The sequence below is a fragment of the Eulemur rufifrons genome, chromosome 4 (assembly GCF_041146395.1).
Source record: "Eulemur rufifrons isolate Redbay chromosome 4, OSU_ERuf_1, whole genome shotgun sequence".
In the NCBI taxonomy this organism is placed as follows: domain Eukaryota; kingdom Metazoa; phylum Chordata; class Mammalia; order Primates; family Lemuridae; genus Eulemur; species Eulemur rufifrons.
The window spans coordinates 69,286,484-69,304,908 of record NC_090986.1 but is presented as its reverse complement, the minus strand read 5'-3'; the positions used below and the strand labels follow the sequence as shown (position 1 = coordinate 69,304,908).

Genomic DNA, 18,425 nt, shown 5'->3' with positions numbered 1-18,425 from the left:
TGGGGATTTTCTCATAGAAGGGCCACCACACCTTTTCTATGTTCCTGGATGTTCATTTTGTAATAAATTGTGAAATGTATCCATCACTTGTTAAGTGGGTGTTAAAAGCTCCCCAAGCAGTGCAGAGCACACAGAATAATATTCAGTTAACTAAATATTACTTGTTTGCTTGCTTGAATTAGTGGCTCCTTTAAACTGATCTTTCACTTCTTTCTGAAAGATTTCAGAACTTTCTGTCTTTGACTCCCAGAGACAGACACTGTCCAGGGGGCTTCCTGGAGTGGCATTTGACATCTCCCTGCAGTACTTACCTGCCTGGTTTGTGCTGTGGCCTGGAAAGTAGCTATTACTGTGTCAGGCAGGGATCAAAATTTTGAACTAGGGGAGCTCAAGCTAAAAACAAAAAGGGTTAAAAGGATAGGTATTTCTTACTGAAATTACCCACGTGTGCATCTTCTATCTTTGGCTTAGACTTAAATTTCAAAGGGCATTTACAGCTTCTTTACATTCCTCTCCTTTCCAAATTCAAAATATCTTTAAGCAGGAACGGGACAATATAACTATTACTCCAATTCTATGTTCCTGTTAGTAATCAGATTTATATTATTGGAGAAAAAAATACCCAAAATAAAACATTTTGGCCATGATAAGCCAGACTGCTCAAGGAACCAATCTGAAAATGGTTAGGTTTTAATTATGGGGGAGGGAGGGTGGAGGTGATAGAAAACCTTTTAGAAAGGGAATCTACACACCACTGAAACAAGACAAACACAAGGGGGCAGGAAGAGCCCAAGCTCTGACTTCCAACCCGGCTGACTGAAATGGGATCTAAACTATTTTAGTTCGCCCTCCGGATATTTATCAATTCTCGTGGCATGCACAGAAATGTGATGCTGACAGGTGGGTTTAGTTTGTGCTTGGTCTAATTACTGCGCAGAGAACAGGAACGTCTCTAATGACAGCTACCCTAACAGCGGCAGCTTTGGGAGAGCCTGGGGCTACATTCCCTAGAATTTATTCTTTGGTGCGAGACTAGAGATTCTGATCAGACTGCATTTCTCACGCATTCCAAATGCCCTTTTTTTCCATTTACTCTGCGAACTTTGGTTGCAAAGGAGGGGCTTGTTAAAAACTCTCCAATCCGAGGACTGTGCCCAGTGTAATTTACAAGAAGGCGGCGGCGGGGGTGGGGTGGGGAGACGGGGGGTGGTGCAGGGGTGCAACCTGCTCTAGCTATGGCTTTTAATTCCAGCTGTTCTTCTTTTGCAAATATGCTGCAGTGTTTCCTCCCAAACTGTTCTGGGTTTCGCTTCAAACTCAAGAGGCTTTGCGTCTAACTTTCCTCGCGCGTTTGTAGTTTCAGAGAAAAGACCATGCCCTGCGCGGGATTTCATTGAACGGGGCGGGGGCGCGGCTACAAGGTGTAATCCTCGATCCCAGGCAGATGAAGAAGGGAATCCAGCACAGCAGCATGTTCCGGCTCCTCTGCGAGAGCCCCGGATCTAGCAGCGCAGAGCGAAGAGCAAGCAAGGGTGGGCAGCTCCAGGCCCCTCTTCCCGCACTTCCAAGACAACCTGTTGCGCCTTCTATTTCCTCCCCTCTCAGTAGTTTCCCCGCCTTGGCCACTTAGAGCTGATTGGCGGAAATTACTACCCAACCCCCGACTCGGAGCCTCCTCCCGGGACCAACGATTGGCCTCCTGGGAGGACTAGAGTAAGGGGGTGTAAGGGGAGGGACTTCTCTCAAAGCCCAGGGTCCCGGGACTGGGAAGTAAGAACCGAGGGACTCAGTTGTCCGCCCGACTGAGTCGCGAGCGCCGGCGTCGGGCTGCCTGGGAGGGCTCAGCCTCCCCCGCTGCGGCTCCAGCCCGGACGGCGCCGCGCAACTTTCCCAAACTTCTGGACCAGTCCGGGCTGCAGGAGGACCCCGCAGGCAGAGTGCGTGTGGAGTGCCTGGCACTTTCCGGAGGTGTCTCTTGTTGCCCGCCCGGGGACTGACTTTGCACGCTCCCAAGCTGACCTGCCCTAGCCCCAACACTCGGACCATGCACGCAGCCGGGACCTGCGGGATCGCCTCGCGCCAGACAGCCAGCTCCACCGGCTTTCAGTCAATACCTCCGCCGCAGCCCCGGCTGCTGCTGCTGCTGCCGCTTCTCCTGTCACTGGTAAGCCGCGTCCCGGCACAGCCCGCTGCCCCTGGCCGGGCGTTGCTGTCCCCGGGTCTCGTGGGGGATGCAGGGGTCCCTGCCGAGGAGGCCATAGTGCTGGCGAACTGGGGACTCAGGGTGCCCTTCGGACGTGAAGTCTGGCTGGATCCGCTGCACGACCTGGTGTTGCAGGTGCAGCCGGGAGACCGCTGCGCGGTGTCCGTGCTAGATAATGACGCGCTGGCCCAGCGGCCAGGCTACCTGAGTCCCAAGCGCTTCCCCTGCGACTTCGGCCCTGGCGAGGTGCGCTACTCGCATCTAGGCGCGCGCAGCCCGTCGCGGGACCGCGTCCGGCTGCAGCTGCGCTACGACGCGCCCGGAGGGGCGGTAGTGCTACCCCTGGTGCTGGAGGTGGAAGTGGTCTTCACCCAGCTGGAGGTTGTGACTCGGAACTTGCCGCTGGTTGTGGAAGAACTGTTGGGTACTAGCAATGCCTTGGACGCGCGGAGCCTGGAGTTCGCCTACCTGCCCGAGACAGAGGAGTGCCGCGTGGGCATCCTGTCCGGTTTGGGCGCGCTGCCTCGCTATGGAGAACTCCTCCACTACCCGCAGGTCCCCGGGGAAGCCAGAGAGAGAGGTGCCCCGGAACCTCTCCTGATGGACTGCAAAGCTTTCCAGGAGTTGGGCGTACGCTACCGCCACACAGCCCCCAGTCGCTCACCAAACAGGGACTGGGTGCCCATGGTGGTGGAGCTGCGTTCACGAGGTGCTCCTGTGGGCAGCCCTGCTTTGAAACGCGAGCACTTCCAGGTGCTGGTGCGGATCCGTGGAGGGACCGAGAACACTGCACCCAAGCCCAGTTTTGTGGCCATGATGATGATGGAGGTGGACCAGTTTGTACTGACTGCCCTGACCCCAGACATGCTGGCGGCGGAGGATGCTGAGTCTGCCCCCGACCTGTTGATCTTTAACCTCACCTCTCCGTTCCAGCCTGGCCAGGGCTACTTGGTAAGCACTGATGATCGCAGCCTGCCCCTTTCTTCCTTCACTCAGAGGGATTTGCGCCTCCTGAAGATCGCCTACCAGCCGCCCTCTGAAGACTCTGACCAGGAGCGGCTCTTTGAACTGGAGCTGGAGGTAGTGGACCCGGAAGGAGCAGCTTCAGACCCTTTTGCCTTCATGGTAGTGGTAAAGCCCATGAACACACTGGCTCCTGTGGTTACCCGGAATACTGGTCTTATTCTCTATGAGGGTCAGTCTCGACCCCTCACGGGCCCTGTGGGCAGTGGCCCACAAAACTTGGTCATCAGTGATGAGGATGACCTAGAAGCGGTGCGACTGGAGGTGGTGGCTGGGCTCCGACATGGTCACCTTGTCATTCTGGGTGATTCCAGTGGCAACTCTGCTCCCAAAAGCTTTACAGTGGCTGAGCTGGCAGCCGGCCAGGTGATCTACCAGCATGATGACAAAGATGGCTCACTGAGTGACAACCTGGTGTTCCGCATGGTGGATGGGGGAGGCAGGCACCAGGTACAGTTTCTGTTTCCCATCACCTTAGTGCCTGTGGATGACCAGCCGCCTGTCCTCAATGCCAACACAGGGCTGACACTGGCAGAGGGTGAAACAGTACCCATCCTGCCCCTTACTCTGAGTGCCACTGACATGGATTCAGATGACTCTCTGCTGCTGTTTGTGCTGGAGTCACCCTTCTCAACTACAGGGCATCTGCTTCTCCGTCAAACCCACCCACCTCGTGAGGAGCAGGAGCTTCTTGAGGGCTTTTGGAGGAAGCAGGGAGCATTCTATGAGCGAACAGTGACAGAGTGGCAGCAGCGGGACATAACAGAGGGGAGGCTGTTCTACAGGCACTCTGGGCCCCATAGTCCTGGGCCAATCACAGACCAGTTCACGTTTAGAGTCCAGGACAACCATGACCCCCCTAATCAGTCTGGGCTACAGAAGTTTGTGATACGCATCCATCCCGTAGATCGCCTCCCTCCAGAGCTGGGCAGTGGCTGTCCCCTTCGGATGGTGGTGCAGGAATCCCAGCTCACACCCCTGAGGAAGAAGTGGCTGCGTTACACTGACCTGGACACAGATGACCGAGAGCTGCATTACACAGTGACTCAGCCCCCCATGGACACAGATGAAAACCACTCACCAGCCCCGCTGGGCACCTTGGTCCTGACTGAGAGCCCCTCAGTCGTGGTGACCCATTTTACCCAAGCCCAGATCAACCACCACAAAATTGCGTACAGACCCCCAGGTCGAGAACTAGGAGTGGCTACTCGAGTGGCCCAGTTCCAGTTCCAGGTAGAGGACCGAGCTGGGAATGTGGCTCCAGGCACTTTCACCCTTCACTTGCAGCCCGTGGACAACCAGCCCCCTGAGATCCTCAACACTGGCTTCACTATTCAGCAGAAGGGCCACCACATCCTGAGTGAGACTGAGCTGCATGTGAGTGACGTAGACACTGACATTGCCCACATCTCTTTCACTCTCACACAGGCACCCAAACATGGCCACATGCGAGTGTCTGAGCAGATACTACTTGTAGGGGGGCTCTTCCACTTGGAGGACATAACTCAGGGCAGAATTTCCTACTCCCACAATGGGGATGAGTCCCTGACTGACAGCTGCTCTTTGGAAGTCAGTGACAGACACCACGTGGTGCCCATCACTCTCAGAGTGAATGTCCGGCCAGTGGATGAAGAGGTGTCCATGCTGAGACGTCCTTCTGGCACTCTGGAGTCCTATCTCGATGTCTTAGAAAACAGGGCTACTGAAATCACTGCCAATATTATTAAGGGGACTGATGAGGACACTGATGATTTGATGTTGACTTTCCTTTTGGAAGATCCACCCTTGTATGGGGAAATCTTAGTCAATGGAGTTCCAGCAGAGCAGTTTACCCAAAGGGACATCTTGGAGGGTGCTGTTGTCTATGCCCACACCAGTGGTGAGATAGGCCTGTTGCCCAAAGCGGACTCTTTTAACCTGAGTCTGTCAGATATGTCTCAAGAATGGAGAATCAGAGGCAGTACTATCCACGGAGTTACTGTGTGGGTGACCATCCTCCCTGTTGACAGTCAGGCCCCAGAAATTTCTGTGGGAGAACAGTTTATAGTAATGGAAGGTGATAAAAGTGTTATAACTTCAATGCATATAAGTGCTGAAGATGTCGATTCCCTGAATGATGACATCTTGTGCACTATAGTTATTCAACCTACGTCCGGTTATGTTGAAAACATTTCTCCAGCACCAGGCTCTGAGAAATCAAGAGCAGGGATTGCCATCAGTGCCTTCACTCTGAAGGATCTCAGGCAGGGTCACATTAATTATGTCCAGAGTGTCCATAAAGGGGTGGAGCCTGTGGAAGATCGATTTCTATTTCGCTGTTCTGATGGCATTAACTTTTCAGAGAGACATTTTTTCCCCATTGTAATCATTCCCACCAATGACGAACAGCCGGAGATGTTCATGAGAGAATTTATGGTGATGGAAGGCATGAGTCTGGTGATTGATACACCCATTCTCAACGCTGCTGATGCTGACATTCCCCCAGATGATTTAACTTTCACTATTACCCAATTCCCTACTCATGGTCACATCATGAACCAGCTGATAAATGGCACGGTTTTGGTCGAAAGCTTCACCCTGGACCAGATCATAGAGAGTTCCAGCATTATCTATGAGCATGATGACTCTGAGACCCAGGAAGACAGTCTCGTGATTAAACTAACAGATGGCAAGCACTCTGTGGAAAGGACGGTCCTCGTTATGGTCATCCCTGTTGATGATGAAACCCCCAGAATGGCCATCAATAATGGACTAGAAATAGAAATTGGGGAAACCAAAATTATCAACAACAAAATATTAATGGCAACTGACTTAGACTCAGAAGACAAATCTTTGGTTTATATTATTCGTTATGGACCAAGACATGGCTTACTACAGAGACGAAAACCCACAGGTGCCTTTGAAAATATCACACTGGGCATGAATTTTACACAGGATGAAGTAGACAGAAACTTAATTCAGTATGTCCATGTTGGGCAGGAAGGCATTCGAGACCTGATTAAATTTGATGTGACTGATGGAATAAATGCCCTCATAGATCGCTACTTCTATGTGTCCATTGGGAGCATTGACATTGTCTTCCCTAATGTGATAAGTAAGGGAGTGTCCTTGAAAGAAGGTGGCAAGGTCACTCTCACAACAGACCTTCTGAGCACTAGTGACTTGAACAGTCCTGATGAAAACTTAGTTTTTACCATCACCAGGGCTCCCATGCGAGGCCACTTAGAGTGCACAGATCAACCTGGAGCGTCCATCGCATCTTTCACTCAGCTCCAACTGGCTGGCAACAAAATCTATTACATCCACACAGCCGATGATGAGGTGAAGATGGACAGTTTTGAGTTTCAAGTCACCGACGGACGGAACCCTGTCTTTCGGACATTCCGCATCTCCATTAGTGATGTGGACAACAAAAAGCCAGTGGTCACCATCCACAGCCTGGTTGTCAGTGAAAGTGAAAATAAGCTGATTACTCCCTTTGAACTCACTGTTGAAGACAGAGATACTCCTGACAAATTCCTGAAATTCACCATCACCCAAGTGCCCATTCATGGCCGTCTCCTGTTCAACAATACCAGACCTGTCACGGTTTTTACCAAGCAAGACTTGAATGAAAACTTAATCAGCTACAAACACGATGGCACCGAGTCAAGTGAAGACAGCTTCTCCTTCACAGTGACTGATGGTACCCATACAGACTTCTATGTTTTCCCTGATACGGTATTTGAAACAAGGAGACCCCAAGTGATGAAGATTCAGGTCTTAGCTGTTGACAATAGTGCCCCCCAAATTGTAGTGAATAAAGGGGCCTCTACACTTCGCACTCTGGCCACTGGCCACTTGGGGTTTATGATCACAAGCAAGATACTAAAAGTGGAGGACAGAGACAGCCTACACCTTTCTCTTAGGTTTATTGTGACAGAGGCCCCTCGACATGGATATCTCCTCAACCTGGGCAGAGGCAACCACAGCATCACCCAGTTTACCCAAGGTATGTTTCACTTTTCCTTCCAAATATGCCTGTCACTGAAAGCCTTACAGGTAGAGCATCAAGTGAGAGTCTAAGCGAAGGGAAGGGGTGGGAAAACAGGGGAAGGGGAGAAAACAGGGACTCACTTCCCTGGGAAAACACTTCCCTTCTTGCCCATGTGCCACTGCAGTGACCTTTATTAGAGGGAGTATCAATGTATTTTGACAGTGCCAAGGTATGCTGCCAAAGCAAGTGCCAGACTTTGGTAAATTATAATCAAAGCAGGCTTTCCAACTCTGCTCCATTTGCAACACCTGTCCTCTGAGCATCTGCGGTTTTGTATGCTGCAAATAGCTCATGAAGCATTTTAGACCCTTAAAGAAAGATGTGCTCTCTAAATCCTATTCAAGTTGCTGTCATTGTCAATTACCATTCATAAAAAGGCTTCAAACGTATGTTACTTTGATTAATTTTTAAGAGCATGGTTCCAATACTATTATGGTTATTAGGAACTTTGTAACTGAAAGAAAAAATTGTTTATTTTTACTTTGTCGATTTAAAAAAAAATTTATAATATGTTATGACTCAAACACCTGTCAAAAGACATAAAAGATAAACACCTACCTAGAGTTGTAGGTGTTATATGTACAGGGCATGCTACTATGATACACACAAAAAAGAAAAGCCTACTTAATGGTGTGCAGAAGACAATATGTTCATCACCAAAATATACATCCATTTGATTAAGAACCGGAAGATACGTTAACAAGATTAATAGTAGAAGGACGAAATGATTTCATTATTGCACGTAGTAACAAACACCAGTTACTCCTGCATCCTTCAGGCAGCAGGGTTTTTCTAACCTGAATTTCCTTTGTGGGTGGACACAATCTGAGACAGGAAGGGCAAGTGACCTGTGCAGAGTTATTCAGTGAGGGAAGGGAGAAGCCCATTTACTCTGCTGGCTTGGGAGTTAGGGCTCTGTTCTCTAGAACGTGTGACTTTCATTACAAAGGGATTTGGGTTGCTTTCATGAAAATCTCACCACATCAGAATGGAAACTAGATCTTTCCTATGTGGGCTCTGTGAGTTGAGATGGTGTTTAACCCCAGGGCATCCCAGAGAGGGTGTTCTTTTCTTGCAACCTTGTTGTGCTCTTAGATAACAAATGCTTTAATAAACATGGATATAGCAAAATGTAGTGTTAAAGTGAACTGCTTCTCTGTTTTAGATGCTGGCAAAAAGCCCCACACTCCAACATCTTGATTCTTGGCTGAAAGCCTGAATACATCCTAGGGCCTGCAGGGAAAGGAAAACCTCAGAGTGCCAAGTGTCATGCCAGACCAGCAGGAAACTTCTGTGAGAAGGCTTTCTCAGAATAGAGATGCCATACAATCTTAGACTGGTTTATTTTCATGGAAAGTGCAGAGAATGAAAGGAACATATTATATGATAGAAAATGGTACTTCAAATCACTCCTCTAACCTTCAAAAGAAATCTGATTTTAGAAATTTAAAAAAAGGAATATTTGGATGAAGACAGACACATAATTTAATTTTAATTCTATGGACCAAATCCAATAGCTCAAAATATTGGAATATTATTTCTTAAATATTGAACCCTAAAATTATGCTATTTCATTATAGGCAGTTGTTCTATCTCACTGACTTTGAATCACCATGATTAATTTTTATGGTCTTTGTAAATGTAGAGTAGTTATGTTTATTATGAAAAGTGATGATATTTTTTAAGAGTTACCGTTTTAGGGCAGATTATCATATTCCAGTGCAAACCCAACTATTGACTAGTAAAACTGTTAGTATTTAATCACACAGCACTCATTTAAACAAGTTGAGGCTGGAGTTTGGTTCATAGCCGTTGTTTACAGAGATTAGGTAAGTGATTTAAAAATGGAGACAGCTCCATCAGAAAGCTCCCATGGCTGCTCTTCCAGTAGGAGAAAAGAAAGCAGTGTTTAGAGTGAAGACTGCGAATTCTTTTTATTTGTTTTTGGTTTTGCGTTTTCATGAATGGATAAGCTAAACTATATTTTGATGGATTTTCAATGCACTGAAGTAAGTCAATTTACAAGAGGCCAGGGAAGGTTGTTCCTAAATTAATTGACTTAATGATCCCTAGAAGAAAAAACAAAGTAATTCATTACTAAAATGTATAATTTCATTATGAGGAAAAGTTAACAATGTAGAATTAGGAAAGTTATTCAGTTATTGCAAACTTCACCTCTTTGCCAAGATGCTTTGCTCCCTCAACCCCAGGTCAAAAATCACTTGTCTCAAGTACCTGGAATTTTTTTCTCTAAAATAAGAACATAATATCTTGTGTGAGATAATTTATACATCACTTTCAGAAGAGTGATTTATAATTATCTTTCTTTCCTCAAAGAGTGTGAACCAGGTGTAATTACCAGGCATGTTAATGAACTTAGAATTCAAACAAACAAACAAAAGGCCCATGGAATGATTGTGTAGATAAACTGAAATAGATTTAAAACATATTTAGCAACTAGAAAAGAATCTAGTTAATTCTTAGGTATTTGCTTAAAGAAGGTAACATTTCAGCTGTTAGATTTTTATCTTTCTAATACTTGTGTCCCTTAAGAAAGCTAGTGTTTATATATTTATATTAAGTAGTATGTTTATGTTATTTTTAGAAGTACTTTTGGAATGAATGTGGTGATCAAAATATTTCCTTACTTGACATTTTAAAAAGTTTTTTTTGAACCATAAATTATTAACAAAGTGTAAAAAAAAAATAAAAAAGGTTTTAGTATATTCAAACTACTCAGTATCATATGCCCTAACATGGAGAGAAAATTTGACACTCGAGTGCATATCATTGCATTCATGTTCTCTTTACTATGAAAGAAATTTCTTAAAAATCAGTTTTGAAGTGATGATGTACTTCAGTGAAACTATCTCCTTAATACTATATTTTTGCATAAGAAAACATTTTTGTAGATGTTGGGTGTACTAAAAATTTTTTTCTTTCCTCCTAGTAGAGCCTTTAGGTTTTCTTATGAAATTTAAGGAGTGGGACGTTGTAAAAGGGTCTTCCCCCCATGGCCAGAGGTTGTTGTCCCTGTGGTAAGGATGTGTATTCAGCAGAGTTCAGACATTTCTCACTGACAAAGTGAAGGCTGTAAAAGTTGAGAGCTGTAAGAGCAAACAGGCAAAGAGCTATGCAGAGGGCTTCACTCCTCACCCATGAGGAGAGAGCGTACATGCAAAGGTAGAGGTACAAGTGTGGTCTACCAGACCACTTGGCTTTTTCATTTTAATCTAAAACACATTGACACTTTACTGCTCTAAGACCCTGGGCAAAGAACTATGGGAAGTTAAGATGGAAAAAAAAAAAAAAATCCCAGAAGTTTTGAATCTACTAGGAAAGACAGCCATACACAAAGATAGAAATGACACTAGGCAGAAAGTGCAGGAAATTATAGGAGAGTAAGAAATAAATTGCTAAGAGAGAACCAAACATCTCAGACTTGCTTCACCTCTGCGTACCTCTATCAGCAGGAAGGTATCATTGACTATGAAATCAGATTTTCCCTTCCCCAAGTGTTCCTGTTGGTGAGCGAGTCACCTTTCAAAACTGTATGAGCCAGGGTAGAGCACCCATTTCACATCTGGAAAGAGGAGCTATAGAAATTCATGAATTGGTTGATCCTAAAACCTTGCTTCACTTGAGATTATTCTTTCATAAAGTCATTGTTTTATATGTAAGCCTCTGAACTCCAGAGCATGAATTTAGTAGAGATTTTAAGAGATGGAAAAAAACCACAGGACACACACTAGACAAGTAAATATTACCTACGATTGGCGAAGCTATTTTTAGCTATGATCTTAATTTTCTATAGCCTTAGGACCTCACTGATGGGCCTGCATCAAATAATGATCTCTTGCAAATATCACCAAACAGAATGGTCTTTGTTTTATTGTGTTGTCTGTGTGACATCATTCAGAAGAGGAACAGGTGAGATGGATGAATAAATTTTAAAAATGTGTGTTTGTAATGAAAGCAAATCTATGCAAGTAAATTTCATAGAGTAGGAAGCAACATAAGGGACATTTCTGAGGTGGTAGAATTTTCAACTACGAATAAAGGTTTCCACTTTTATTAGATTGTTTTTTGTCTAAATTCTTTTTGATTTGGGGTCAAAATAGTTATTTCAATCTGTGTGTTTTTTTAAAAAAAATACCTACTTGATTTTTTTCTTTCAAACTTTAGAGAGGTTAAAAATAGTCTGCTATAGAGCACAAAAGGTAAGAAAAGAGAACCAGAGTGGGGAGGCCAAGCCTCTTTCCTCGGAGAGCCAGTCTGACAGGGAAGCAAAGGATGTCATTTCTAGAGTGCCAGGAAAGCTGCCATGCCTCAAAATATCTTCCTTTCCACCTGTCATGGTGCCTGACATTCCATATTTAGACAGTCACTCCTTTGATGCATGAACATGCAAATACCGTTGGGAGGGGCAACACCTTGCTATTATTATAAACTAAGTCTTGCACTCTATTTATCTGTGTAAGGGATCAGATTTCCATGGCACAGCTGAAATTAAGGGGCTTAGAGATCTGAGAAATACGATAGCACTGTTTCCCTTCAGAGGAGAAGGGAATCTAAACATGTTTACAGAAAAAGTAATAGCCAATAAAATTTACCATAAGTATTGAGTCATCAGTTTTACCCTAGTAATTAATCGTCTTGCTTTTTGGTTATTTTCTAGCTGACATCGATGACATGAAAATATGCTATGTCTTAAGAGAAGGGGTCAATGCCACAAGTGATATGTTCCATTTTGCAGTTGAAGATGGTGGTAAGTGTATTTCACTCCCCTAGGAGTGAAAACAAGGAGAGGGACCTTCTCCTTGGTCGCCCTTTGATAACATTATTATAAGGAATCTATACCCAGTGAAGCTGGTATTTCCTATAGAAAATTTTACAATCTCTCTCGGACACAATCCAACTCTGTAATGACTGTAGATAAATGTTCTAGTTGTATTATTTTTGTCTTGTGATTTGTAAGGTACTAAAGAGAGAGATCTCTGTAAATAGGATCCCCATGTCTAGTTGTTCAGATTATACCCTGTATGAGGTTGCCTACTTGGGGGGGGGGGGACAAGAGGATGTTGGAATCCAGCTGTAGTTTGACTGTCAGCCATGTGCCCACCCGAGTGTGTCTGCCCAAAGGGGGTGCCTTTTCCTAATTTGCCATGGGTGCTGTGTGGACTAACACCGGTGGAGAATGTATTGCATTCACCAAGAAATCAGTGCTAAGTAAATATCTGTTTTATCTCACCCATCTCAAGATGTCTAATGATTTTCTTAGTTTTGAGGATTTTGTGACCTAGTTTAGCTAAAAAGTTTTTCTGCTTAAGCCTGAAGAATACTGCAGAGAATGAATGGGTTATGACTTGTGATCTAAGTCTCTTAGGCAGCATTTTTATTATTGCTCCCCCAAAAGTGACTACCACTGACACTCTTTTCAGGTTCCAACCACTTCTCTTCCTAACCCTGTAGACTAGGAGAAAAACTGGCCACTTCTAGATTGATCATAAAGATGTTTTTGTTCTTGCGTGCCCTCATGGGAAGCCGAAGAACTGTACCAAGTACATGTGCTGTGGAAACAGGATGCCAGAAGTGCGAGCACGTGTGAAAGAGAAGAGAGGGAGGAGAGAAATAATTCAGACTCAGTCATCTGTTCTCTTGTTTTGCTTTTTTTAAATGGCACACTCTTATGTCATCAATCTCAAAAAGATTGCATCTTTGCCCTCCATATTTTTTGAAGCATTAAATAGCATTTGCTTAAAATATCACTGTATGCAAGATGATCACAGATCTGAAAAATGACATCTGTTGGGTGTGTACCAGAGACGCAAAAAACTGTGTTAATTTAGGTTCAACTATTTGATTTCTACCATAAGTCAGAGGTTTAATAAACTTAGTGCTTTTAGACTAACCAAATTATAGTTTAGTATTCTGCATATTGATAAAAAGAATCCTAGCATGAAGCAAAGTTCTAAGAAGGAAAGCAACTCATAAAAAATAATTTGCTTGTGGAATCTTGCTGCTCAAAGGGGAAATTCTACTGTAAGTAAACTTTACAGTGAGACCCTGAAATAATCTAAATCTGTGTAGTACATATATAAAAATTTAAGGATGAAATTATTGGTTTAAGACACCATGTTTTTCTCTTGGAATGACTGAATAAACGTCAATAGCAAAAGTATGATTCTCTTTAAAATTACTAAAAACATTCCAAATCCAATGGTTTCACTTATTTTAAGACATAATAGTCCATACTTTTTTTACATTTTACTTTTTTTCCCCATACACATACATGTGCATACACACACCCAGACACATTCTATTATTTTACTATTCTGCACATTCCTTAGCTGGGTGAAATGATAGTATTTACTTTAAAAATTTAGTCTGTATTCAAACTTTGGAAAACATTATACACTATTATTATATTTCAAAATATTAAGTGGAGAATGACTAGCTGAAGAGGCTGGGTTAATTTTTTAATTTGCTGAAAATATGGAAGCACTTCTAAAGATTGTCTTTGTCTTTCTGGACATGGGAACAGAATCATTTCGGGAGCCTTTTTAGAGCTATAGCTTCATGTGAGAGAGAAAAATTCCAGAAATATTCCTTTTAACCCTCTTCCTCCCCACTGGCATAGCATTCCTTGTGGGGCTCAGGCAGATTTCAGCAACCTGTCTGTTGAACAGGATTTACCTGGCTTCTCCTGAAGTAATAAAACTTCCGTTTGACAGAATAAACACAGAAACCTACAAGATTAAGAAATGCAAAATCATCTATGTATCTCAAAATTGTTTCAGCCAGATTCTTTTATTCTTTAGGATATTTGCATTGCTTTATAAATATTCTAACATTTGAATAAAAAGCGCAATACTATTTAAACTTGGAGTATTATCTACTTTATACAGTGATAGTAAGCATGTTCATAAATCCTCCCCATGAAATATATGACACACTTCCAGTATTTCACCCCTGGGAAGCAAGTCAAGGCACAATGGTATAAAATTAAGAACGCTCTACACTCAAGTCTCTTTCTAATCCACTAAATTCAAATCAACATGATTGATGTTGGGATGGTAACTATCTAAGGAAATTCTGAAGCAAATGTATTCCTTGAATAATCTTAAAAATAAGACACAATTTTAAGGAGTAAGAATAGGAGAAGAGCTGAAGAAGGCTCAAACCTCTTGTTTCAGATTTAATTGTGTTACCATGAGAACCTGGCCGGCGACAGGATTCTTCTCTCATAACTGGTAATGGCTTAGTGTCCACCCACCACTAAATGGATGGTGCTTGGGGCAGAGTTAGTGCTTTTTGGGTTTTAAAGTTCTTTGGGGCAATTAGCAATGGACAGGAGTAAAGAGGACACTGTCTGTCATAGGTAATGTCAGGGTTTTCACCTCAGGAAGATTTTGCTGGATTTGGACTTAATACATATTGGTTGATACAGCACGTGTGTATACATGCACACACACACACATACACACACACACTGATCTTTCTATCTTAGGATTCTTTCAATTAGATTTTAAACCTTCTACATGATTTATTGTTACTTATGCAATTTCACCTTCATAGCATCCCTGTGAGCTGGGTAAAACAACAATAACAATGACAACAAAACACTTAGAATGATTGATATTTGGCAGATGAGGAAATCAAATTACAGAACTGGATAACTAACTTCCTTCAGGTTGCACAACCAGGCAGCTGGAGGCTGACTTGAATCCTAGATGCTTTTCCCAAACAACGGTAACCAATGACTTCCATACTTATTCGGCACAGGCCTACGAGGGGGAAACTCTTGGACTTCTCTGGGTTCACTAGACCAAGTTTTTAGGAATGTTTAATAGATGAGAATGAAATCAGAGTGGGATCTATTGATAGGACAGACAACAAGTTTGTGTTTTCTGAAGTGTGAATTTTTATTTTAAAATACTTTAAAAATCATGCTGTCCTAAAACTCTTTCTTGGTACCACAGTATAATTCTTGAAATGATTATTTAGTAATGAAGTATGTTTATTGGAACACTAGTGAAGAGCACGAATATGTCACGTCCTCTATCCAGGTATTCTGGGGCGAATCCGCATATGTGAATGCATCGTTACAACGTATCAGGTCAAACTCTGAAATTCAGGAATGTGTCATATTCCAGTTATTTGTGGCTTCATCTACTGAGCTTGTGTATATATGTAGCAACCACCTATGTATGGATTTAGCTAAACTGTCTTCCATTTCTTTTTGTTTTCACCCTTAATATCTTCATGGGGGTAACTCATAATACACTAATGCTGAAGACCTTGGAAATACATACTTCTTTGATGACTGGCTCTTTGAATTCTGATTCCAGATCCAGTACGCCACAGTTTTGTAGGGGGAAAGAAAGCATGTATTCTTTTATCCCGTTCGTAGTTGAGCATATTTTTCTTTGATTCCTTTTCAGCATTGAATTTTCTATAATTTTTCTAGGAGGTATTCTAACATCAAAGTCCTTTTTTGGGCCTTTTTTAGTTTTCCCTTGAAGGAGCTCCCCTAGCTGTTTATTGTGATGTGAAAGGCATCTCACATAACTATCCCAGCTATGCTCCACCCTCCACCGGGAAAGACGGTTCATCATTCCCACACCTGCTCAAATGTCATTTCCTCTCTAAAGTTGCTCTCAACATCACGATGACAAAGTTAGTCCCACCCTTCTTTGTGCTTCTACCCCCAACTTCATGTACAGCACAAAATGTCATATTACTAATATAGTTATTTGCTAATGTGAAAACCTCCATTAGTGAAGAAGGAACTCCTTCATATCAAAAAAGATACCGTTAATCTTTGAACCTCAGTGTCTGCTGAGGGTTGAGCACATGGTGGATAATTAACAAACATTAAAATGAAGGAACGGATAAATGCGAGGGAAAAAAAACTCCCTTTTTCTATAAGGATGAATTAAATAGTATTGTAAGAAAAGCTCCTATAAACAATTGCCAGTGGACCCTTTGCACTCCTTTAGAACATTCTCTTATCCTAGCATTAATTTAAATTCCTGTGGCACCAAGAAAGATTTTTAGTAAATCTTTCACATTTTTAAACACATGAAATGAACGGCTGTGAAAATTCCTTTGAAATAGTCACTGCAATGTACTTAAGATTGAAGAGATTCATAGTAACCAACAGTTCGAATCTCATGATATTCTTAAAGATTCCTTTTCAGATAAAAAGATGTCAGCTTAGTATATAAACAATTATGCAATTTAAAATTTAAAAGAAGATAGACATTTTCTATGTGTCACTGAACTTTTTAAGCCAGCGTCACTCACATAAGTATTTTTAGTGATCCCATTTTTTTTTCTTATGTGATATGAGATAACATCCCCACAGGTAGAGAAGTAAAGAGCTATATTAACATAAAGCATCTCCTGTCCTCGTTAAAAAGTCATTTTGTAAACTTTGATTTTCTTTTTTGTTTTTTAGAGTTCATTTTTTTTAATTTCAGCATATTATGGAGGTACAAATGTTTAGGTTACATATATTGCCCTTGCCACCCCCACCCCCTCCCAGTCAGAGCTTCAAGCGTGTCCCTCCCCCAGACGGTGCACATCGCACTCATTATGTATGTATACACCCATCCCCTCCCCCCCATCTGCCCAACACCTAATAAATGTTATTCCTATATGTGCACTTAGGTGATTTTTCTTTTTTAAGTCTCAAGGCTTCAGCATCAGATCCAAGATGTTTCTTGATGGGCATAAGAAAGATTAGGATATATGATCACCTGGCTTGGTATACTGAATAGGAGGAGCCTTACCTTTTTATTCATTATGAAAACGTGTTTGCTGCTTCCTCGTTTGAACTCTCTCAAATGACACAGGCATGCAGTCTAAGTGAGTTCTGCCTGCTGGCTTTGGCATTGAAACTGGGGTGGCAGACATAATATCTGTGTTGGCCATTACAGTGTGCTTGGGCCACAGCCAGACATTTTTTGCTGTCTTTGATTATGCCTTTTGGTGCCCAGTTTTCCAGCCGCCAAGATTCTTAATTCATATGCTATTGAAAGATATTATAAATAGCATCTTGACATAGTAGAAGAAGCTGCTAAGTCATTTCTATATATGAAATGTCAGTTAAGGTGAAGGCTTTTGAATTTTTATGCCATATTTGAGGATTAAATACTCAAACACAAAGAGACCACCAGAAGCGCTTCATTCTAGATAGAAGGAACACAAGTTTTTGCTTGAATGAGACCAGTAACTTCAGGGTTTAAGGCAAAGCACTAATAATTAGCTTGAGTATATAGCAAGGACTGGAAAAATACAAATACAGAGAGTAAGTAGAAAAGCGAGAACTGAGTACAAGCATTAAAAGATTATACAGACATATTCAGCTTAGAGAAAAAAAGCAAGCATTCTTGGCAATAAAAGTAATTGCGAATGACATGAGAACCAGAGGAAAGATACTAGTGCATTAGGGAGTTATAATAAGATGGTGACGTAATGTCAGGCACTGATACAAATATTTTCAATCTGTAAGAGAGTGCAAGATCTACTACAATACAGATCCAGGAAGAGGTGCTGGCTACTGTGGCTAAATGTTTGTAAGCCTTTCCCTTTTCATTGAGCAGTTCACAGTAGTTCAAGTCCTCAGGTCTTTTACGCCAGATCCCTGCCTTTGAAGGCATGACTCTGTCAAAGTACGTATGCTGTGTCCATGAAAGAAGTTATACCTTTTAGATACAAAAGTATAAACTATTAATAAATTTGACTAGTTATTATTCTTTAGGTTCCTAAAATTAAATATTATTTAGATGTACCATTTTTATTGGCTTTAATTCAGCACTTTTCCTAAGTTGGTAATTTTTGAGAGAGTATGAGTTCTTACTAGGTACATATCTAGAAATTTAATATAATTCCACAGTTACTATCAGAACAAATGATAGTGACCTTTTAAACACTAAGCAAATCTTTCATAGATGATTAAAATATCATAATCTCAAGTCAAATATTCATTTGTAGCATATGTTAGATAATTCAGTAATATCTCATTCTACTTCTTTATGTTTGCTCTGATGTCTGGGAGACACAGAAGGCGGTTTTCAATGGACACGTGCATGGTTATAATTGGTATTGTTCTGTATTTGCCAGAACCTATGAGAATGCAGCAGAGAACCAGAATGC

At 42.5% G+C, this 18,425-nt stretch overlaps 1 protein-coding gene across 1 annotated transcript in view; it reads left to right on the top strand.

Moving 5' to 3' along the window:
• Positions 1–2,029: 2,029 nt before the first annotated feature.
• Positions 2,030–18,425, top strand: part of FREM2 (FRAS1 related extracellular matrix 2) — a 144,147-nt gene continuing 127,751 nt past the window's right edge. Inside the window, exons 1-2 of the mRNA XM_069467310.1 lie at positions 2,030–7,217; positions 11,941–12,030. Of these exons, the coding sequence (XP_069323411.1) occupies positions 2,045–7,217; positions 11,941–12,030 (5,263 nt within the window). The 5' untranslated portion in view covers positions 2,030–2,044. The remainder of the gene's footprint in view (positions 7,218–11,940; positions 12,031–18,425) is intronic.